This window comes from Papio anubis, chromosome 14 (genome assembly GCF_008728515.1).
Source record: "Papio anubis isolate 15944 chromosome 14, Panubis1.0, whole genome shotgun sequence".
In the NCBI taxonomy this organism is placed as follows: domain Eukaryota; kingdom Metazoa; phylum Chordata; class Mammalia; order Primates; family Cercopithecidae; genus Papio; species Papio anubis.
The window spans coordinates 65,064,083-65,085,998 of NC_044989.1; the positions used below are offsets into that span (position 1 = coordinate 65,064,083).

General features: G+C 40.8%; 1 protein-coding gene and 2 pseudogenes across 6 annotated transcripts in view; 2 read left to right on the forward strand and 1 right to left on the reverse strand.

Annotated features, from left to right (window-relative positions):
* Window positions 1-21,916, reverse strand: part of SERTAD2 (SERTA domain containing 2) — a 122,652-nt gene that overhangs the window by 27,376 nt on the left and 73,360 nt on the right. The window contains exons 1-2 of one of the 5 annotated variants that reach the window (XM_009184314.3): window positions 10,418-10,973; window positions 7,916-7,989 (exon numbers count right to left, since the gene is read on the reverse strand). The exons of 1 other annotated variant lie outside the window; for it this stretch is intronic. Coding sequence is in view for 2 of the 4 variants with exons in the window: in XM_009184312.4 (XP_009182576.1) it covers window positions 10,418-10,560 (143 nt within the window). In the remaining 2 variants the exon portion in view is untranslated. Of the gene's footprint in view, window positions 1-7,915; window positions 7,990-10,184; window positions 10,974-21,916 lie in introns of those variants that run through there. 3 more of the 5 variants (XM_009184313.3, XM_009184312.4, XM_017947593.3) reach the window with 3 other exon arrangements.
* Window positions 6,729-7,250, forward strand: LOC101026614 (annotated as a pseudogene).
* Window positions 16,383-17,080, forward strand: LOC101026259 (annotated as a pseudogene). The gene has a single exon (XR_004178282.1). The product of XR_004178282.1 is annotated as a 60S ribosomal protein L10a pseudogene (transcript).

A 21,916-nucleotide genomic window follows, 5' to 3' on the forward strand; every position in this document is an offset into this window, starting at 1 on the left:
CATAATGCCTTCCCTGTGCCATAGGCAAGGGAGGTACTACTACCCACCTCTCAGAGGACTAAACAGAGGATCTGAGAAGGACCCACCAATGGAACTCTTTATCAAGCTGACTCCAGGGTCAAAGGAAGCCTGGATCTAACAGATCTAACATTTATTGAAGCATTCTGTGAAAGCCAGGAGTGCTGAGCGTCTTGAGAAGAGCATACACTCCTCAGAAACAGCAGATGGTGCAGAGCCAGGAAATACAGAGTCAACGTGCAGAGACCAACAGGAGGGTAGTGCTGGGCCAGGAACTGGATGCTGCTTAGCTCCATCTCTCTACTCGGGTCATGGAATAACAATTCTATTTCTTATACAAAAAACTCCAACCCTGCCTATCCTTAGCCTTGTTAGCACCACATTTTATCCCACAGAATTAACAACCCACAACCACCACAAGAAAAAGAAATAAAATTCATCATATCCTCTAGCCCCTCACTCATTTCCAGTAAGGTTCAAAACACGGTCATTCTTGTTTACCACCCTGTCTCTAGCCTCTACAGCACTGCCTGACACAGCAGGCATTCAATAAGGATCACTCAATAAGTGGACCAATGAGGAATGCTGAAGCACTTACACCGGCTTCATAAACTCAAAAGGTTAATCTTTCCTGCTAAAATTTACCTCATGAAGTATGTACTGTTAAGAGTTAATTTTAACAGGATCATTACATGGGGAACAACCTCGCAGATAAACACCAAATTATTGCCAGAATCCCACCATTCTGTACCTTTTAATGAAGGTTCTTCTCTGCCTACTTACTTTAAGAGTGAAAAGTATTAAATAACATTTTAAAACACAGCAGCATTTGATTTTTAGGTTAAAGAAAAACGCCAGATAGGAGTTGAAGAAAACCAAAATATATGCTTAGGCCTAACATCAACCTGAAGATAGATAAAAAAAAAAAAAAAAAAAAAAACTATGTCTACTAAAAATAGCAAAAATTAGCCGGGTGTAGCGGCGGGTGCCTGTAATCCCTGCTACTCAGGAGGCTGCGACAGGAGAATCTCTTGAACCCGGCAGGCAGAGGTTGCAGTGAGCTGAGATCGCGCCATTGCACTCCAGCCTGGACAACAAGAGTTAAATTCTGTCTCAAAAAAAAAGACTTATCTATCCAAATTTTCCAATGGCTACCTGAATGGTTCAAATGAGCATTTAACACTGTCACCTTCACACCCTTTTGTTCATGGAATACAAAAATATGACAGTAGTTAAGAATATTATCTGTTAATTCTGAGGAAAAAATGGCAAAATGATGACAGAAATTTTTTTTTTCCAAAGTGTTACTCTAATACTAAATGTTTCTATGTTTTAAAATCAAGCAAATTTATATGATTGGCTAGACTAAATTCTATCTTTTGGTTTACATATTCTTGTATCTATTGTAGAAACTATCTAGGATTGAGTACCTTTAAACCTTATAAGTAAAGAGGACTTTTAAGTATGGTGATTTTTGTAATGTAAATAATATATTTAAACCATTTTTTGAAGTCTCACCTATAAAAATTCTACTTTAGAGAAGTTAAAAAAAAAATCGAGGCTTTCATGTGAATAGGTGCCCAGGAAGTGCCTCCAAGTTTAGGCTATGAGGCATCATTAGAAAATAAACGTGAACAGAGGATACAGTTTAAGTGTAAACACAATATACAACTAAAAATGAATCAGCCCTTTGCCACATGAATTATTATTAGTTTTCTAGGGGAGAGGTAACACTTGCCAAGACTGCATAGGCTTTACCTTTCAGTCGCTAATGTACAATTGTCTTTTAAAGACCTGTTGCCAGAATAAACAAGACTTTTTCAAAATTATCCAACCTGTCTAATAATAGTAGTCTTTTTCTTTAAAAAAAAAAAGAATATATATATATATAAAATTTAAAATTTATAGCCAGGTGTGGTGGTTCATGCCTGTAATCCCAGCACCTTGGTAGGCGGAGGTGGGCAGGTCACTTGAGGCTGGGAGTTCGAGACCAGCCTGGCAAACATGGCAAAACCCCATCTCTACTAACAATACAAAAAAATTAGCTGGGCATGGTGGCACACGCCTGTATTCCCAGCTACTTGGGAGGCTGAGGCATGAGAATTGCTTGAGTCCAGGAGGCAGAGGTTGCAGTGAGCTGAGATCACACCACCGCACTCCAGCCTAGGCAACAGAGCTGACTCAAAACAAATTAATGAAAATAAAATAAAATGTATAATTTTTGTTTTCTTTCTCTTTTGTTTTTGTTTTTAGTTTTTAAATTTTTATATCTAAAATTTCAGAAATGCAGAGTAAAGTCAAGTAGGAAGAAAATAAAGCAAGTAGCTCAGACACCAACACCACATTAGGTACACTTGTGTAACTAGTCAATTGCTTTTTTCAAAAATACACTTTAAATATTGAACAAAATATTTAACCTTGCTAAGTAATATTTGTTTCAAAATGGTTTTCTTAGAGAAGTCTTGTTTAGGTTATAGGAAACTCCTTACATGGGCAGAGAAACTGGCTTTAAGGAGAAAATAATAGTGTGAATGATCTATCTGCAACTTCCCTTTTTAAAAACAGAAGTTGAATCTGTAACACCAAATTTAGAAAGGAGAGTGGATGGCAGCAAATACCCTAAGAATATCATCTGTAGCACAGACGCCCACTGCTGTTCTGTTCTGTTACAATTAAATGTACACTTTACAATCCTGAACTTGCTCAGACAATGCATATATTTAAAGATGATTCATTTAAAAGAAAACATACATCTGAAAGAGTCACAACAAGTCAAAAATCTCACTTAAAAAGTGCCAGATTCCCTCACTATGAGTGCAGAGCTATTCATTTGGCCTCTTTACACAGAGTGCAGCACAATCCAGTACTGGGCTACAGAAAAATCGTTTTTGTGGGACTAATATTGATAATTTCAACATCATATTTGTTTTGCTTCCTTTAAGAAATTAAAGCCCAGGCCGGGCGCGGTGGCTCACGCCTGTAATCCCTGCACTTTGGGAGGCCGAGGCGGGCGGATCACGAGGTCAGGAGATCGAGACCATCCTGGCTAACAAGGTGAAACCCCGTCTCTACTAAAATACAAAAAAAAAATTAGCCGGGCGCGGTGGCGGGCGCCTGTAGTCCCAGCTACTCGGGAGGCTGAGGCAGGAGAATGGCGCGAACCCGGGAGGCGGAGCTTGCAGTGAGCCGAGATGGTGCCACTGCACTCCAGCCTGGGGGACAGAGTGAAGACTCCGCCTCAAAAAAAAAAAAAAAAAAAGAAATTAAAGCCCAAATTACAAAAAGGTAGAAAAAATTTTAATCAGATACTCATTTTCAATCCATTCTGATTTGTTGTCCCTTTAAAACTCTGAGACATCATGCTTTTTAGTTTTAATAACAATTAACAGCGATGAGAATAAAGATTCCAGAATTACTATTTTCTCATTACAGCCAAAAATGAAAAGTGAGAAAACAAATACCTTTCCAAAAGTTCATCAGATGAAAAGATCAAAATTAATGGGGAGCCATACCATTTAAGGGACAAGAATACTTAATACTATACACATGCAGATTCTCCCCCAAACTTATCAACAAATTAAATGAAGTTTAAATCCCATATTTTCCTTCAATGGAACTTGGCAAATGAATCCTAAAATTCATCTGAAATAGGAAAGGGCCAAACACAGTTGTAATAAGCTTAAGGAACAAGATAGGGGACATGTCCTATCAGAGCTTATTATAAAGCTCTACTAATTAGAACAGGGTAGAGTTGACGTAGGTACAGATAAATAGATCAATGGAACAGAATTGAGAGTTCAAAACCACATATATGTGGAAGTGTAATATATGACTGAAGTGAAATTACAGATCAGTAAGGAAAGAATTCAGTAAGTAGCTCAGGGCCAGGCACGATGGCTCATGCCTATAATCCCAGCACTTCAGGAGGCTGAGGCAGAAGGATTGCTTGAACCCTGCCTGGGCAACACGAAGAGACCCTGTCTCTACAAAAATTTTAAAAATTAGCTGAGCAGGCCAGGCGCGGTGGTTCACGCCTGTAATCCCAGCACTCTGGGAGGCCAAGGTGGGCGGATTACGGGGTCAGGGGTTCAAGACCAGCCTGGCCAACATAGTGAAACCCGATCTCTACTAAACATACAAAAAAAATTAGCCAGGCGTGGTGGTGGGCTCCTGTAATCCCAGCTACTCGGGAGGCTGAGGCAGGAGAATCACTTGAACCTGGGAGGCGGAGGCTGCAGTAAGCTGAGATTGCACCACCACACTCCAGACTGGGCAACAGAGCGAGACTCCATCTCAAAAAAAAAAAAACAAAGAAAATAGAAAAAAAAACCCAACATTTAGCTGAGCATAGTGGTCCCAGCTTCTCAGGAGGCTGAGATGGGAGGATTGCTTGAGTCCAGGAGGTCAAGGCTGCAGTGAGCTATGTTGGTACTACTGCACTCCAGCCTGGGTGACAGAGCGAGACTGTCTCAAAAAAATTACAAATAAATAGCTCAGGGCCACCTGATTACCTGTATGAAAAATAAATTAGGTGCCTAATATTTACAAAAAAACATATTTCAGGTAGACTAAAATCTAAATATGTAAAACAAAATTTTAAACTTTCGGGAGAGAATATATGAAAATACGTTTATGGCTTTAGGACAAGGAAAGTGTGCTGATTATAGTTCATCTGAGATTCATTCTCCACTTGCCTCTGCTTGGCTCCATGCCTTGAAATGCTGACATCTAGGGACCACCTCACCCAAGTTCCTTTGCTCACTAGCTTCCAATTGGATTCAGACAAACAAGGTACCAGAAGGAGTTCAATGGGTCAGAAGGTGGAGAAGCTGGGGTACTTCTTCCCTGCTCCTTCCTGCTTTGGGCCCTCACCTGCGAGTACCCATCCCTCCACAACTACAGCTTCTGCCAGGTGGCCCCTTCTCCAGGATGACAACTCCCTCTGGGTTCTAGCAACACCATTTCCTCCCCTTTCCCTTTTAGGCTTAAGGATAGTGACAGCTTCCTACAGTTATTTGTCTTCTGTGCCTCAACTTTTGTCACATCTCTGTAAAATGTCCCTTCACTAGTATCTCTTTAGTTGAAACATTTCAGTGGAATTCTGTTTCCTGCAGGGACTCTGACTACTTAAGAAACAAAACCCCCAATGAACAAACCATAAAGAAAAAGATCAATAGCTTTGATTACACTAAAGTTAAACATCTCTTACACAAAATACACTACAAACAAGTTAAAGGCAAGCTAAAGATTGTCAAATGATATACGTGATTCACAGAAATAGAATCAACAAAAGATGAGTATTCTGAATTAACGAAGAACTCCTCTAAATCAATCTTTTAAAAGACATATAAACCCAATAGAAAAATGGGTGAGGAAACTAAAATGTCCAGTGAACACAGGAATAGACACTCAACTTCATCAGTAAAAAAAAAAAAAAAAAAAAAATGCAAAACAGGTTGTGTCAGTGGACATGCCGCTAATCCCAGCACTTGGGAGACTGAGATGGTAGGATACTTGAGGCCAGGAGTTCGAGACCAGTCTGGGCAACACAGCTAGACCCTCATGGCAACACAGCTAGACCCTCATTTCTACAAAAAAAGAAAAATGCAAATTATAAAGAGATATTTCATAGCTATCAAATTGACAAAAATAAATGTTTTATATGTATACCAATATCAAATACTGATGATAGAAGGCAGATAAAAAGGAACTCTCATAAAACTTGTGGGTATATAATTTGGTATGACCACTTTGGAGATAATTAGGCATTTTCTTTGTTTGTTTGCTGTTTCTGCAACAGTCTTGCTCTGTTGCCCAGGCTGGAGTACAATGGTGCCAACATGGCTCACTGAAGCCTTGACCTCCCGGGCTCAAGCGATCCTCCCACTGAGACTCCCAAATAGCTGGGACCACAGGTACACATCATCATGCCCAGCTAACTTTTATGTGTTTTTGTAGAGATGGGGTCTCACTATGTTGGCCAGGCTGGTCTCGAACTCCAAGGTCTCAAGTAATCCTCCTGCCTCAGCCTCCCAAAGTGCTGGGATTATAAGCCTGAGCCACCATGCCCAGCCTAATTTGGCACTGTCTAGTAAAGTTGGAGATGCACACACCCTGCCACATACAGTCTTTCTCATACAGAAAAATAAGCTCTACAGAAAAAGATTCAAGTGACTGTTTCCTAAGTTCTCCCAAGGATGGTGTAAAGTTAAAATCTGTGGTGTGCTAGCAAATGTTTAACAACCGGCTAGGGGGATAGGGAAGGAAGTTTTATTCGTAGCATTTGCTGATTTCTGTGATATCAGCATGGCTGATTTCAAGCCTCCCAACTGAACTCAAGAATTAGGAAGAGATTAGCACATTCATTTCTAGGAGTGGCTATCAATCTCCAGCTCCAGCTCAACATTTGAACTATTCCAGACTTACAGGACAGACGTTAATTCATTACCCTTCAAAGATACCTTAAGAGATTGGGGCTTAATTCTCTCGAGGAATTCTGGATGAGAAGGGCTAAGTCTAGAATCTAGAGAAACTCTTGTTTTTATCCCCATGGAGAGATAGAAGAAGAATCTTCATGGCAGCATTGCTTATAATAGCAAAATATTGTAAGCAATCTGAAAGATCATCAAGACGATACCCTTGAAAACTACAGTGGTTAAAAAGAACTAAAGATCTTTCCAGCCCTGGCTCCAGACCCTACAGCCACGGAGATGTTGATGCCTAAGAAGAACCGGGTTGCCATTTATGAACTCCTTTTTAAGAAGGGAGTCACGGTGGCTAAGAAGGATGTCCACATGCCTAAGCACCCAGAGCTGGCAGACAAGAATGTGCCCAACCTTCATGTCATGAAGGCCATGCAGTCTCTCAAGTCCTGAGGCTGCATGAAGGAACAGTTTGCCTGGAGACATTTCTACTGGTACCTTCATCTGCTCCCAGAGATTGTGCCTGCCACCCTACGCCACAGCCATCCAGAGGCTGGCAGGCCTCGGCCTAAAGGTCTAGCGGGTGAGCAACCTGCAAGACTCATGAGAGGGGAAGCCTACAGAGATACCTACAGATGGAGTGCTGTGCCCCCTGATGCCAACAAGAAAGCCAAGGCTGGGGCTGGGTCAGCAACCGAATTCCAGTTTAGAGGCGGGTTTGGTTGTGGACGTAGTCAGCCACCTCAGTAAATTCGGAGAGGATTATTTTGCATTGAATAAACTTATAGCCAAAAAAAATTAAAATAAAAAAAAAAAGAACTAAAGTTACCATGTATCGTGTGTTGATCTCAAAATATAAAGTTATATCTCAAAAACAAATACTGACTAAAATAAAGCAAGTTATAAAATATATACACCATTTATATAAAATATTTTTAAACATGCAAAACACTGTATATATATAGATACATATGTATGCAATTATAGAAAATAGATTTAAAAATTCAAGAAAGTAGTTACCTCTGGTAATAGGAGGAGGGTAATAGAATCAGGGAGAGACACACAGGTGATGTCTTTTTAAAAAGTGTCAAAGTATCAAAAGCAAATAAATGTATTCTAATTATTTCATTGTTTCAGAATATAAGTTAAAGAAATACATTTTCTCTTCTTTCTTCCTTATGTTTCCCATGAAGTAGAACTGTGTAAGATTTTTTTCCCTACAACTTCTAGCACCTGTTAATACTGGACAATATTTGTATTGCAAGCATTCATTTATTTCCCATTATTTCAGTAATAAACAATTTATTCTTCTCATTCGTTCTGATATATTATCCTTCTCGCTCTCTCTTAATATTAGACTGTAAAATCCAAAGATAATGCTAAATCAACCTAAAGTTCTTCAATAGGAAGCCCAGCTCATCGCGCAAGTATAAGAGAATAAGTGGTTCAATGCCTGTTTTGGGTGTATTTCTTACCTGCCAGGCGAACTTCTATCATGCTAACAAGGATAAATCTTCCTCACAAAATATGGAAGGCTTCTTGTTACTTCCTTAAAATGACAAAGAACTCAGCACTAAAAAGTGAAATCTTGTTTTTTTTTTTTTTTTAAGCAAAAAATAGAAACACAGTTTCCCCATAAAGAATCTTTCACTAGGTGTTCAGGTGACCACCAAGTGCTACACGAAACGCATTGCAGCTCCTTCTTATGTCTCTTCTTATTGGGGATTTTGACCTTTGGGAACATGAGTTTCAGTGCATGTGTAGTGTGACTTTTTTTCAAAGAGATTGTCTTGAAATAAGCCTATGTTTTAAGTACACACTTTTCTGCAAGCTAGCAGGCATTCTGAAGCTAGGTGGTTCTAAATAAAGAACTCTAGTCAACAACAGGAAATAACTCCCACAGAAAAAAGGGGCAGAATACAAACTCTCACCAACTCTTGTACACAGCTCACAACGGCCTTTTGTTCCATGCACATTAAGCCTGAAATCTTTACTTTTCAGAGCATGTTGGGGCCTTTGCAGAGCAATTAAACATTTCTTTTCCTTTTGCTGGTGTCCTTGCCTTCTTTCCTCTGAGGAAGTCAATCTTACAACTAACTGCTTACTATGAGATAGCAAATCAGAAAACAGAACAGTTTGTATTTCAACATCTTTTTTCTTAATGGAACTTCTCAAGATTAAAACACATTTTGGTGTAAAAACTCACTTTTCCACCTAATACACATGACACCATAGACAGACACACATATATGTACGAAAAGAGTAGGTTCGCGTGCAGTATAGGTTTCTAAATCTACCAACAAGGATGCATCACATTAACCCATAAACCTAGATTGATGGGTTATCAGCACTTTACCAGTGATCAGCAAATCAATACAACTAGAAGACAAATTTATATTCTCTTCAAATGTTCCCATCTTCAGTCTTTAGAAAAAGAGGAAGAACTATGTAGATCCCAAGCCAACCAAACAGAAAGACATTTGGATGGTAGTGTTTAAAGTCAATGTGACACCTATTAGAACAGACTGGTGGCATTCAACTACAACACAGCACAGGTGCTCCTGACAAGGGAATAAGACTGAGCAAAAAAGCTTCAATATGACTGAAGATTGGTATTTCTTCCCTCTCTTGTACATTCAGCCTTGCCCTTGCTACTGGCTCCTTGTTGCAATCAATAAATTACAGATTCAATGCATTCTATCTTCACTTTTAAAACAGGAATCAATCCTCCCCATGTTTAATGCTGCAGGAATGCTGCTGGTAGCTACTTCTGTCTATCCACAACTTTATTTTTCCTCCTGCTTCCTCTGCCTACTGCAGAACAACTCTACTGCCCATCCCACAAACAGGCAACAGTGACCCCTAAATGGCATGGCCAATGGACACTTCTCAGTTCCTCATACTACTTAGCCTTTCTGTAGCATCTGACATTACTGACCACCTCAAAAGGTGTCCTTCAAGTTGAACTGTAGTCTCCTGGTTCTTGTCTCCTTGGCCACTTGTAGTTTCCTTTGTTGGTTCCTCTACCTCTGCCCTCCCTATAAACCTGTAGTTTTAAACTTAAACAACAACAACAACAACAACAAAAACTTCTGGCTGCAGAGAGGGCGAGAGAGGGGTAAAGTACTGTGGTGAGGGGCAGGATGGAGATGGCCATGGTTCATGGTCGGGTTGGGAGCAGACATGGGAATGGCTGATTAGGATATTAGAATCCTCAGAAAAATTTAGGAATGTAAGTGTTTTGAAAAACAATTTCCCAGTTAATAATCCCAGTTACATAGTTAACTATGCAAATATTAGTATTCCCTATGGTTTTGTCTTGCCTCTTTTCTCCTCTTATCCTAGAAACTCTCCCTAGGCAATCTCACCCATTCTCAGAGCTCCTATATGCTAATGACTCACAAATCATTAACTACATTCCAGACCTTTCTCTCTGAGCTCCAGATGTGACCTTTTTATACAGGAAGACCATGCAACCCAGTTTATAAGGGTCATTCCTGGTTTATGCTTGTTATCCTGGCATAATTATTAATAGCATTCTGTGTCAATTTCAAAAAGGTCCTGGTTTGAATGATAAAAGCATATAATTAACCTATTCATGTCCCATTGGCTATCAGACATCTCCACTGGGTATCATAAAGGCATCTCCAACTCACAGCACATCTAAAGTTGTCCTAATCATATTCTCCTTAAATTGCCCCCTACTTCCCAAATGCCTCAATATGGTTAAGGTACAACATCTACCTGGAGTCTCCGTTGGAAATCTCAGATTCAAAGCATCTTCCATCTCTCTTACCCTCACATTCATCCAGACACAAAGCCCGGTCAGTCTTCTCTCTTATTTTCCATATATGTCCCATTTCTCCCACTGCTGCCCTAGTCAATACTCTAGTTATCTTTCACTTTGATTATGGTAACAATCTGTCTCCCAATTTCCAGTCTGGAATATTCTCCTCTACTCCATCCATATGACTTACTGTATGACAGGTAGCATGGTAGGTCTTAGAAATACAAAATGAACATGAGATGCTCCCACCCAGTTCAGGTGGAAGATTAACTCATCATTGTGATGCAATGGGTTATGTGGTGTAAGAGACATGCACAGGATGACAATGGACATGCAGGAGTGGCCGCAGAGCCTGGCCAGTGTGGAATGAGGCCAGGAAATGGATTTTAGGGTAAACAGGAATTAGTCAAGGTCATTAGTCAAGGTCATTAAAGGCAGATGGAACAGGATGAGCAAAGATAGGGAGGTGAGAAATAGCATGTGATGTGGGTACAGATCTGAAGTGTAAATTTCAGGCAGGGAGTGGCAATACGTAACACTAGAGAGTTTGGCTGGGGCAGGTCTAGGAAGGTCTTGGAGGCTGTTAACACTGAGTGTGGCCTTTATGTTCTGAAGTCATTAAGAGATCTTCCATGGGAGAATGGCATGATGTGGTTTTCACTTTAGGAAGTTAACTCTCCATTTATTCTTGAACTTTACTGAATGATTCTAAAATTTACTTAGACAAACCAACAAACGAAAAAATGAAATAAAAATTAAAAGAGGATATTAAAATATATTTTAAAACAATAATTAAGAGTTGGATTCTGGCAAAAGAAAAATATAAATTAATCTGAATTGAAACACTTGGAACAGACTTTAGTGAAAAGATTTAGTATACACTAACAACACATTCTTATAAGTGAGGTAAGGAAGGCATGTGCAATGAATGGTTTATTATTTAGGGAGGAAAAACTAACATTAGATCCTTGCCTCACACAATATGATAAAACACCAGAGATTAAAGAATAACATTAAAAAACATAAGAGAACTAAAAGAAATTACAGATGAATAATTGATCTTAGAGGTAGATAAGACCTTTCCAAAAAGGCAAAAGAACTATGCAGCAAAAGAACTATAAAGCAAAAGAACTATGAAGATAAAACTGACTACACTAACAAAAACTATATAACAAAAAGCACCATAAGCAAATTTTTTTTTAAATGACAAACCAGGAAAAATAACTACAACACAGGTAACAAAGACTTAGTAACTTTATAACCTAAAGAAGTCTTATGAATCAATTAGAAAACCATCAATACTAAATTAGAAAACACTAAAACAAAATTTTATAAATAAGCAAAGGACCCAAACTCATCATTATCAAGGGGAGAAATGCATGAAAAAGCAATATAAATTTAAAAGAACTGTAATTTTTACATACTAAGCTGGCTAAAGTTGTTTTAAAGTTGATAACAATGTGAGGGCACAGTGGACATGTTGTCTCACAGTTCCTGATGTGAGTACACACTGATTTAACCTTGGGAAAGACAGGGTTTTGGTGATGTGTATCAAGAACCTTTTAAAATTTCTATATCCTGTAATGTGGTCATTTCATTTCTAGAAATTTGCCCCATAGACCTAATCAGAACCGTGCATAAAGAATGTATTCATTCAACATTTATTTATTTATCTATTATTTATTTGAGACAGGGTCTTATTCTAACTCCCAGGCTGGAGTGCAGTGCCATGATCAAGCTCACTGAAGCCTCAACCTCCTGGGCTCAAGCAATCTACTCACTTCGGCCTCCCAAAGTGCCAGGATTATAGGTGTGAGCCATCACGTCCAGCCCAACAAAACTTTATTGAATGCTTACTATGTCCTAGCATTTTTTTTTTTTTTCTTTTGAGACAGAGTTTCACTCTTGTCACCCAGGCTGGAGTGCAATGGCACAATCTTGGCTCACTGTAGCCTCCACCTCCTGGGTTCAAGCAATCCTCCTGCCTCAACCTCCCGAGTAGCTGGCATTAAAGGCATGCACCATCGTGCCCAGCAAATTTTTATATTTTTAGTAGGGACAGAGTTTCACCATGTTGGCCAAGCTAGTCTCGAACTTCTGACCTCAGGTGATCCATACTCCTCGGCTTTCCAAAGTGCTGGGATTACAGGCATGAGCCACTGCACCTGGCCTAACTATATCCTAGTTTTAGGAGCTGGAATATGGCTGCAAACAAAACACAAAATCCGTTTTCACGGATTTTACATTCAGGATGGTGGGAGAAAGTGAAATAAATCCGTAAATTATATGGTATATTAGAAATTAACTGCTATGGGGAAAATAAAGCAGGAAAAGAGGATGGGGAATGTGTGCTTGGGTGTATATGTGTGGGGCAGGGCTATAATTTTAAAGAGGTGGTTGAATGTACCTTGATAAGAAAATGACATTTGAGGCTGGGTGCAGTGACTCATGCCTGTAATCCCAGCACTTTGGGAGGCTGAGGCAGGCAGATCATGAGATCAGGAGATTGAGACCAGCCTGGCTAACATGGTGATACCCCGTCTCTACTAAATATACAAAAAATCAGCTGGGTGTGGTGGTGGGCACCTGTAATCCCAGCTACTTGGGAGGCTGAGGCATGAGAATAGCTTGAACCTGGGAGGCGGAGGTTGCAGTGGGCCGAGATCCAGCCACTGCACTCCAGCCTGGGCAACAGAGTGAGGCTCTATCTCAAAAAAAAAAAAAAAAAAAGGGAAATTACTCACTCCATGGAGTTGCAAAGATTAAATAAATTAGTGTTTTCTTTTTCCAAAATGACAGGAGCCATTTTATTATTTTAATTTTTTATACAGACAGGGGTCTCACTTTGTTGCCCAGACTGGTCTCAAACTCCTGGTTTTAAGCGATCTTCCTGCCTTGGGACTCCCAAAGTGCTGGGATTACAGGAGTGAGCCACCGGCCTGAGATAGTTTTAAAAGGGACCTGACACTAAACAGCCATGTTGGAGGAGGGAGACAAAAGCCAGATGAAAGGTAAGTGTTGTTGGAGGGGTGCACGCGTTTCCCAGGAGGAGAAGGGACACAGAATAATGTTTTGAGATACCATATGAGGTTTCTTGCTGTCCAGCCTCCTGTGCAGCTGGAGATGGCCAGGTGCTGCAGTTCTGGCTAGTCAGGTGTAAGGGGAAGTCTGCTGGAAGTTCTGGGAAGGTATCTTCTTTCTGGTAGCCATCGGTGACCATGATGTAACAAGAATAAGGGTAAGGCTGGATGCGGTGGCTCACACTCGTAATCCCAGCACTTCGGGAGGCCAAGGGCAGGAGGATCGCTTGAGCCCAGGAATTCAAGACCAGCCTGGACAATATAGCGAGACCTCATCTCTACTAAAAATAACTTAAAAATTAGCCAGGAGCCGGGCGCGGTGGCTCACGCCTGTAATCCCAGCACTTTGGGAGGCCCAGGCGGGCGGATCACGAGGTCAGGAGATCGAGACCATCCTGGCTAACATGGTGAAACCCCGTCTCTACTAAAAATACAAAAAATTAGCCGGGCGTGGTGGTGTGTGCCTGTAGTCCCAGCTACTCGGAGGCTAAGGCAGGAGAATGGCGTGAACCCAGGAGGCGGAGCTTGCAGTGAGCCGAGATGGTGCCACTGCACTCCAGCCTGGGCGACAAAGTGAGACTCCGTCTCAAAAAAAAAAAAAAAAAAAAAATTAGCCAGGTGTGGTGGTGTGCACCTGTAGTCCCAAGCTACTCGGGAGGTTGAGGTGGGAAGGTTGAGGAGGTACCAGGAGGTTGAGGCTGCAATGAGCTATCATCACGCCACTGCCCTCCAACCTGGGTGACAGAGTGAGGCCCTGTCTCAAACAAACAAACAAACAAACAAAAAAAGGGGATAGGGTAGGTGACAGAGCAAAAACTTGTCTCAAAAAAAAGGGGATAGGGTAAAAGACCAACACATTGAGGGGAGTACAGCAGAGGTCTAGGTGGGGCCTGGGTCCTTGATGACACCCCCACCCCCAACCCTGCCATGCTGGGACCACCCACCTCTAGACACCTGAGGGAAACAGTAAATGGCCTTGTGATTATTTTGTAACTCTGCAGATACAGGCCAACAGGACAAAAACCACAGGCCACTAAATCACCAAAGGACTAGTTTAAACACAGCTCCCTAAACCTCACCCACTCTACCAAAACTTTATCTTAGTGGGAGGGGTTTAAGGATCTGCATTTTATTTTATTTTATTTATTTATTTTATTTATTTATTTTTTTTTTGAGACGGAGTCTCGCTCTGTCTCCCAGGCTGGAGTGCAGTGGCCGGATCACAGCTCACTGCAAGCTCCGCCTCCCGGGTTCACGCCATTCTCCTGCCTCAGCCTCCCGAGTAGGTGGGATTACAGGCACCCGCCACCTCGCCCGGCTAGTTTTTTGTATTTTTTAGTAGAGATGGGGTTTCACCGTGTTAGCCAGGATGGTCTCGATCTCCTGACCTTGTGATCTACCTGTTTTGGCCTCCCAAAGTGCTGGGATTACAGGCTTGAGCCACCGCGCCTGGCCAGGATCTGCATTTTATACTTCCCAGTTGTACTGGTTTCCTATTGTTGCTGTAACAAATTATAACTTAGTGGGTTAAAATGACACAAATTTATTCTCATATAGTTCTTGAGGTCAGAAGTCTAAAGATCAAGGTTTTTTGAGGGCTGCATTCTTCCAGAGGCTTCAGGGGAGGCCCTCTTTTCCAGCTTCTCGAGGCTGCCTTGCATTCATTCCTTGGCTTGTAACCCCTTCCTGCATCTTCAGAGCACATCATTCCAACCCTTGCTTCCGTCATCCACCTTCTTCTGCATTTGATGCTCCTGCCCCACTCTTACAAGGACCCCTGTAATTACACGGAGCCCAGCCAGATAATGATGATCTCCCAATCTCAAGTACCTTAATTACATTTGCAAAGTCTCTTTTACCACATAAAGTAACATACAGGAAGCATTACTCTGACCACCACACCAGCTGATAGTGGAACCACTGAAAATCAGATTTAAGCCACTGTTTGTTGGATTTTCTATAACCTGCAGGTGAAAACATCTTAATAAACCACTTACTGGTGATAAAAACTTTAACCTAGCAGTTCTCAGTGGGAGCAGAGGTGGGGGATGGGGGACAGAGAAAAAGGTCTGAGAAAGCTATGCACATTAGAATCATTTGGGACCTTTTTCCAAAATATATGTAACCTGGGTCCTGCCCCAGACCCATGGAATTGGGATACCTTGGTACGTGTAGGTGAACAAACTTCCCTGGGAGATTCAGCTGCAATCCCTAGTTAAAATCTACTCAATAACCTCAAACTATGCCTTAGCTTTCTTATCTGTAAAATATTAAGATATGTCCTGCCCATCTCTCATGATTTTGTGGAGATCAAGGTAGGCAAAGTATACATAAGCACTTTGTAATTAATAAAGAGCTATATAAGAATAACTGGTGATTGGCCAGGCATGGTGGCTCACGCTTGTAATCCAGCACTTTAGGAGGCCAAAGTAGGAAGTCTGGAGTTCGAGGCCAGCCTGGCCAACATGGTGAAACCGCATCTCTACTAAAAATACAAATAATTAGTTGGGCAGGGTGGAATGTAACTGTAGTCCCAGCTACTCGGGAGGCTGAGGCAGGAGAATCACTTGAACCTGGGAGGCGGAGGTTGCAGTGAGCTGAGATCGGGCCACTGCACTCCAGTCTGGGTGACAGAGAGAGACTCCATCTCAAAAAAAAAAAAACCAAAACCAACCAAACAAAAAAACCCCGTATAACTGGTGATTATTAGAGGAAAGTGATGTAGGCTGTTTTTAAATGTTGGTGTGTAAAACAATTCATCCAGAGAGAACTGGTTACTTGGAACTTATAAAATTGGCAAAAATAAATCCTTCAACAAAAACAAGATATAACAAAGCACATATACCAAACCTCATACATTAACATGTATTACCTAAGTGCCTATTTAATCTTAAAGATTAAAATATATCTGGCCTTTTTCCCAAACCACAGATTGTAAATGAAAATTTAGAAATTTAGAAGGGAGAAAGAATTAAAAGAGGCAAGTACATGATAGTAGAAAAAAGAAAAAGACAGCTAACAACGAGAATAGAAGGGAGGGATTATAAAAACATTGATTTGTCTTTTCCGGTTAGCACGGCGTAAGAAGCCATGAGCAGCAGTCTCTCGCGACACCCGGCGGTGCGGGAAGTCCTACACCGGAACCAGCGCAAGCGCCGGAAGTTCCTGGAGACGGTGGAGTTGCAGATCAGCTTGAAGAACTATGACCCCCAGAAGGACAAGCGCTTCTCGGGCACCATCAGGCTTAAGTCCACTCCCCGCCCCAAGTTCTCTGTGTGTGTCCTGGGGGACCAGCAGCACTGTGACGAGGCCAAGGCTGTGGATATCCCCCACATGGACATCGAGGCACTGGAAAAACTCAACAAGAATAAAAAACTGGTCAAGAAACTGGCCAAAAAGTATGTTGCGTTTTTGGCCTCAGAGTCTGTGATCAAGCAGATTCCACGCATCCTTGGCCCAGGCCTAAATAAGGCAGGAAAGTTCCCTTCCCTGCTCACACACAACGAAAACATGGTGGCCAAAGTGGATGAGGTGAAGTCCACAATCAAGTTCCAAATGAAGAAGGTGTGATGTCTGGCTGTAGCTGTTGGTCACATGAAGATGACAGACGATGAGCTTGTGTATAACATTCACCTGGCTGTCAACTTCTTGGTGTCATTGCTCAAGAAAAACTGGCAGAATGTCCGGGCCTTATATACCAAGAGCACCATGGGCAAGCCCCAGCGCCTATATTAAGGCACATTTGAATAAATTCTATTACCAGTCAAAAAAAACCACAACAAAACATTGATTTGGTTGGGCATGGTGGCTCACGCCTGTAATCCCAGCACTTTGGGAGGCAGAGGTGGGTGGACTGGTTGAGCCCAGGGGTTTGAGACCATCCCTGGGCAACATAGCAAGACCCCATCTCTTTTAATTAAAAACAAAAACCAAAATTGATTCAATAATTCAAAAAATTTACTAATCTAGGACCATTTAAAGTAAGGGTAAATAGCACCATGTCCCTTACTAGTTCCACCCTAAAGGAATCTGTTTCAATAGAATATTTGAGCAATCTAAATTATCCTGAATCATGATGAAAACGTAGCATTGCTCAATGCTGTCTATGGAAAAAATATTATAATAACATCAACAACAGAAATGATATAAAGAGAGATTTTTATTGAACAAGCTTATGTTAAACAAGTTTAAGTACTTAAAGAGATAAACTTCAGGTGTCTATAAAATTCACATGTACAGAAAGTTGGTATGCTATATAAATAACAAGTGTGTGTAAACAAAGGCTCTATAAATCTACATATAAATTCTGCTGATGTGAAGGAAGTCCTCACAAATCATAAGAGCTCAATAAATGTATAAAAACAAAACAAAACGAAAAAACCTGTGTTGTTTAGGGGACCAAAATAAACATTATCCCCTTCATGGATGAAGAATGATGATAGATCAGTTCATCTGCTGGCTGTGGATAATTTTAAACTTGGATAATTACAGTACTTTAAAAAACTGTATAGCATTTTCAGATTATAAAGCACTTTGACATCATCATCTTATTTGTTCCCCATCCCCAAGACCCCAAGCACCAGCTACGATTCCGTTTTACACTTGAGGAACTGAGCAAGGCTCAGAGAAAACTTTCTCAAGATGCCACAACCACCAAGCAGCAAAGCCCAGGCTGGAATCCATATCTTCTAGTTCAAGATCTGGGTTTCATTTTCGAATTTATATTATTGTAAATATCACTTTACTTAACTGTCTAAAGAAGATTCTTTGCCAAGGCACATTTCTAAAAACAAACTCAGATGGAAACAAACTTTTGGTGATCGATCTATCTATCTATCTATCTGGCAATCAATCATCTATCTGTCATCAATCAAGCAGCATGAACCAGAAAAACTTTACTGTATCTGTTTAGAAATATATTATATTTTTCCTTTTTAATACACCCACATGCAGCCTAAGTTACTATAAACAGCTTTAGCTTAGAGTGAAATTTTATGACTGAATTTTAAACACTTAAATAGAAAATGCTAAGATGGTCTTAGCTAGTAAACAAAAGCATTAGCTCTAAAAACAAAAAGCTCAAAATGTACTGATTTCACAAGCTTTTGGTTTCCATGTGAAAAACTGCAGGTATTCCAATGCTGTGTTTTACTTTTATTTGTGTTTCTAGAGTACTACTATGCTTCCATGCTAATTCAACCCACGTATGTTGACGACACATGCGGATCCTAAAATGCCATGATTCATCTGAGGCTGCCACAGTCGTGCAGCTTCGGGATGTACCCATCAGATGTAAGGCTGCATGCATTCACACTTTCTGCCCCTGTCACACACTGCAAATAACTCCAGCAAAGCATAGTCATCCACCTCTGACTCACCCTCCCACCTGAGGGAGAGCCTGTGCTATGAGACTGAAGTAAAGGCACCCTTCATCAGAAATCATCTTTTCTACATTAACGGTGAAAAAAAAAAGAAGAAGAAAAAAGTCTTCATTATTTTCAGGCCTCTGAGCCCAGGCTAAGCCATCATATCCTCTGTGACCTGCACGTATACATCCAGATGGTCTGAAGCAACTGAAGATCCACAAAAGAAGTGAAAATAACCTTAACTGATGACATTCCACCATTGTAATTTGTTTCTGCCCCGCCCTAACTGATCAATGTACTTTGTAATCTCCCTCACCCTTAAGAAGGTTCTTTGTAATTCTCCCCACCCTTGAGAATGTACTTTGTAAGATCCACCCACTGCCCGCAAAACATTGCTTCCTAACTCCACCACCTATCCCAAAACCTGTAAGAACTAATGATAACACCATCACCCTGTGCTGACTCCTTTTTCGGACTCAGCCCACCTGCACCCAGGTGAAATAAACAGCCTTGTTGCTCACACAAAGCCTGTTTGGGGGTCTCTTCACACGGACGTGTGAGACAATTATGAGTTTGGCCACTTTTATATCATTTTATACCATTAGAACCTGTCAGTTCTTTTGCAGAGAAACCAGAGAAGCAAAACAAAGAGTATTTTGAGACTGTTTAACATGTAACTTAGCAAACTATGGGCAACATTTTCTGACATGCCTGCAAACACTGACTGTGGAGTCAAACAGTCCTGGGATACACAGGGTTTCAACTTCTAGCTTGACCATGTGTTGGTTGGTTGACTTTCAGCAACTTGCATAAGCCTCAATTTCCTCATCTGTAAAAAAGGGGTAGACCCAGAACCTGCAGTGTAGTGTTACTGTGAGGATTAAATGAGATAATAATGTAGAAAAGTTAGTGCAGCCTCTGAAAATGATAAACAACAGTAGCTATTTTTGTTAATAATTGTTTAATCACATAATGCTCATTAAATTCAATACTGTGCTGGTGGTCACTGGCACTGGATGGAGAGCTCCCTGGTTTGTCCCCAGCAGGCCTTGTCACTGCTGCCAACTGGGACGAATCTTACAGAGGCTTTGTGGTACGCACTGTACACAAGAGATCAGATGAAACTCCACTCATTTAAGGCATTAGGTCAGACTGGAGTATAGGAGAAATATATTTTTACTTAATGAATCTCATCATCTGACTAGCATTCAAAATGTACCTCTGTCACTGCAATTTAATATAAAACCAATACCCCTGTTTTTTCTTCATCTAACATTTACCAAATGTCCACTGTGCCAGGCTTTCGGCTAAGCTTAAGAAAAGATTCTCTCACAAATTACTAAGAGCGTCAAACCTCTGGATTGTTCATTTTCTGAGATTCTCTCCTCTTGTCCCTTTGCTTTAGTTATATTCTGATGGGAAAACATAATGAAGACTAGGAAAGACCAGCTACTTTCTTCAATGGCTTTATAACTCAAGTAACAGGAGCAATCAGCATGCTTCTTCCTACTTTCATTGCTACAACTGGGTTACAGCACTTTTTTTTCTACATTAAAAAATGCCAGTAATGAGCTGGGTGCACTGGTGCACACCTGTAATCCCAGCTATTTGGGAGGCTGAGGAGGGAGGATCACTTGAGCCCAAGAGTTTGAGACCAGCCTGGGCAGCATAGCAAGATCTCATCTCAAAACAAACAAACAAACAAAAAACAGGATGGGAGAACTGGGGGAATAGATATAGCACTGAGAGTTAATAGAGTGGTAAGTAGTCCATAAGTGGTAAGAGACTGTAACTTAAATTTATGCTTTTATGGTAGAAAAAAATGAATTAAAATATCAAATGATTAGCAACTGAAATGGCTTTGGATTTGGTTGGTAATTAATAGAAATAACCACAATGGCATTTTAGACTTCTGCATATAGCGCTTTTCTCCAAGGATCTCCATATGCTCCTTTACCCCTCCCAGCCACCCTGTGAGGAAGACAGGGCTCCGGCTCTCACTGGACAGGGAGGCAACCTTCTGGACTTTGGATTTGGACCCCAATGCTCTTTTCACCACCTTTCCCCTTTTCACTGTCTTCTCACAACATCTCTTGAATATAAAGAAGGACCCTATACCTGGTAGAAATGAAGTAAAATGGATCAGAAGAATTATGTAAATTCAAGGATAAAGAAAGGCTAGAAAGGGGCTGGGCGTGGTGGCTCACGTCTGTCATCCCAGCACTTTGGGAGGCCGAGGCAGACGATCACTTGAGGACAGGAGTTCAAGACCAGCCTGGCCAACATGGTGAAACCTCATCTCTACTAAAAATACAACATTTAGCTGAGTGTGGTGGTGGGCGCCTATAATCCCAGCTACTCAGGAGGCTGAGGCAGGAGAATCACTTGAATCTGGGAGATGGGGGTTGCAGTGAGCTGAAATTGTGCCACTGTACTCCAGCCTGGGCAATAGAGTGAGACTCTCTCTCAAAAAAAAAGAAAAGAAAAGAAAAAAAGGCTAGAAAGGCTTTTAAAAGCTGTTCAAGAGAAATGCAATCTGAGTCTAATTAGGTTCATCCACAATGAGTGTGCTGAACCTAACAACTCTTCATTAACGCAATACTCACCTCTCATCAATGAAGGTTGCTAGCATAGCCCTTGTGAGTAGTGGGTACAGTGGAACAAAAAAAAGGTCTTAATATTTAGGTCAACGTGGTCAAGCTGTCAGTGCTAGACCCATAAAGGAAGGGAGGGAAAAAAGAAGAGAAGGAGAAGCTTTGATTACTATGGAACATTTCCCAAAGATTTAGATGAAATCAAACCATGTCACCTAAGATGTTATTCCCTGTAATTCAAATGTAAATTCAGAGATGGGTAGCTCTGCCCCAAGGAAATTCAACTTTCAGAGAACATGTATGCAATATCTTCAAGCCCAGAATATATTCAAACTTGGTAGGGTATCACATGGCCATTAGTTAACATTAAAATTTGCTTTTGAACATAGAGTGTTTCTAATTCAACCAGAGCTTATTTCCAAATCTTTAATCATTCTGTAGACAAAAAAAAAAAAAAGAAAAAGGTAGCATTACGACATTATTACTAAGCAAAAGACTAAAAATACTAAAATGCAATGGAAACTATTCTTTGAGTACAACTCCCATTGTTATTAAGAGAGCTGAGCACACACACATTTAGAGGGGAAAAAAACTCTGTAATGCTTCAGAGCTATTGTGATGCACTAGCTTCCTAAAAGTAAAGAAGAAA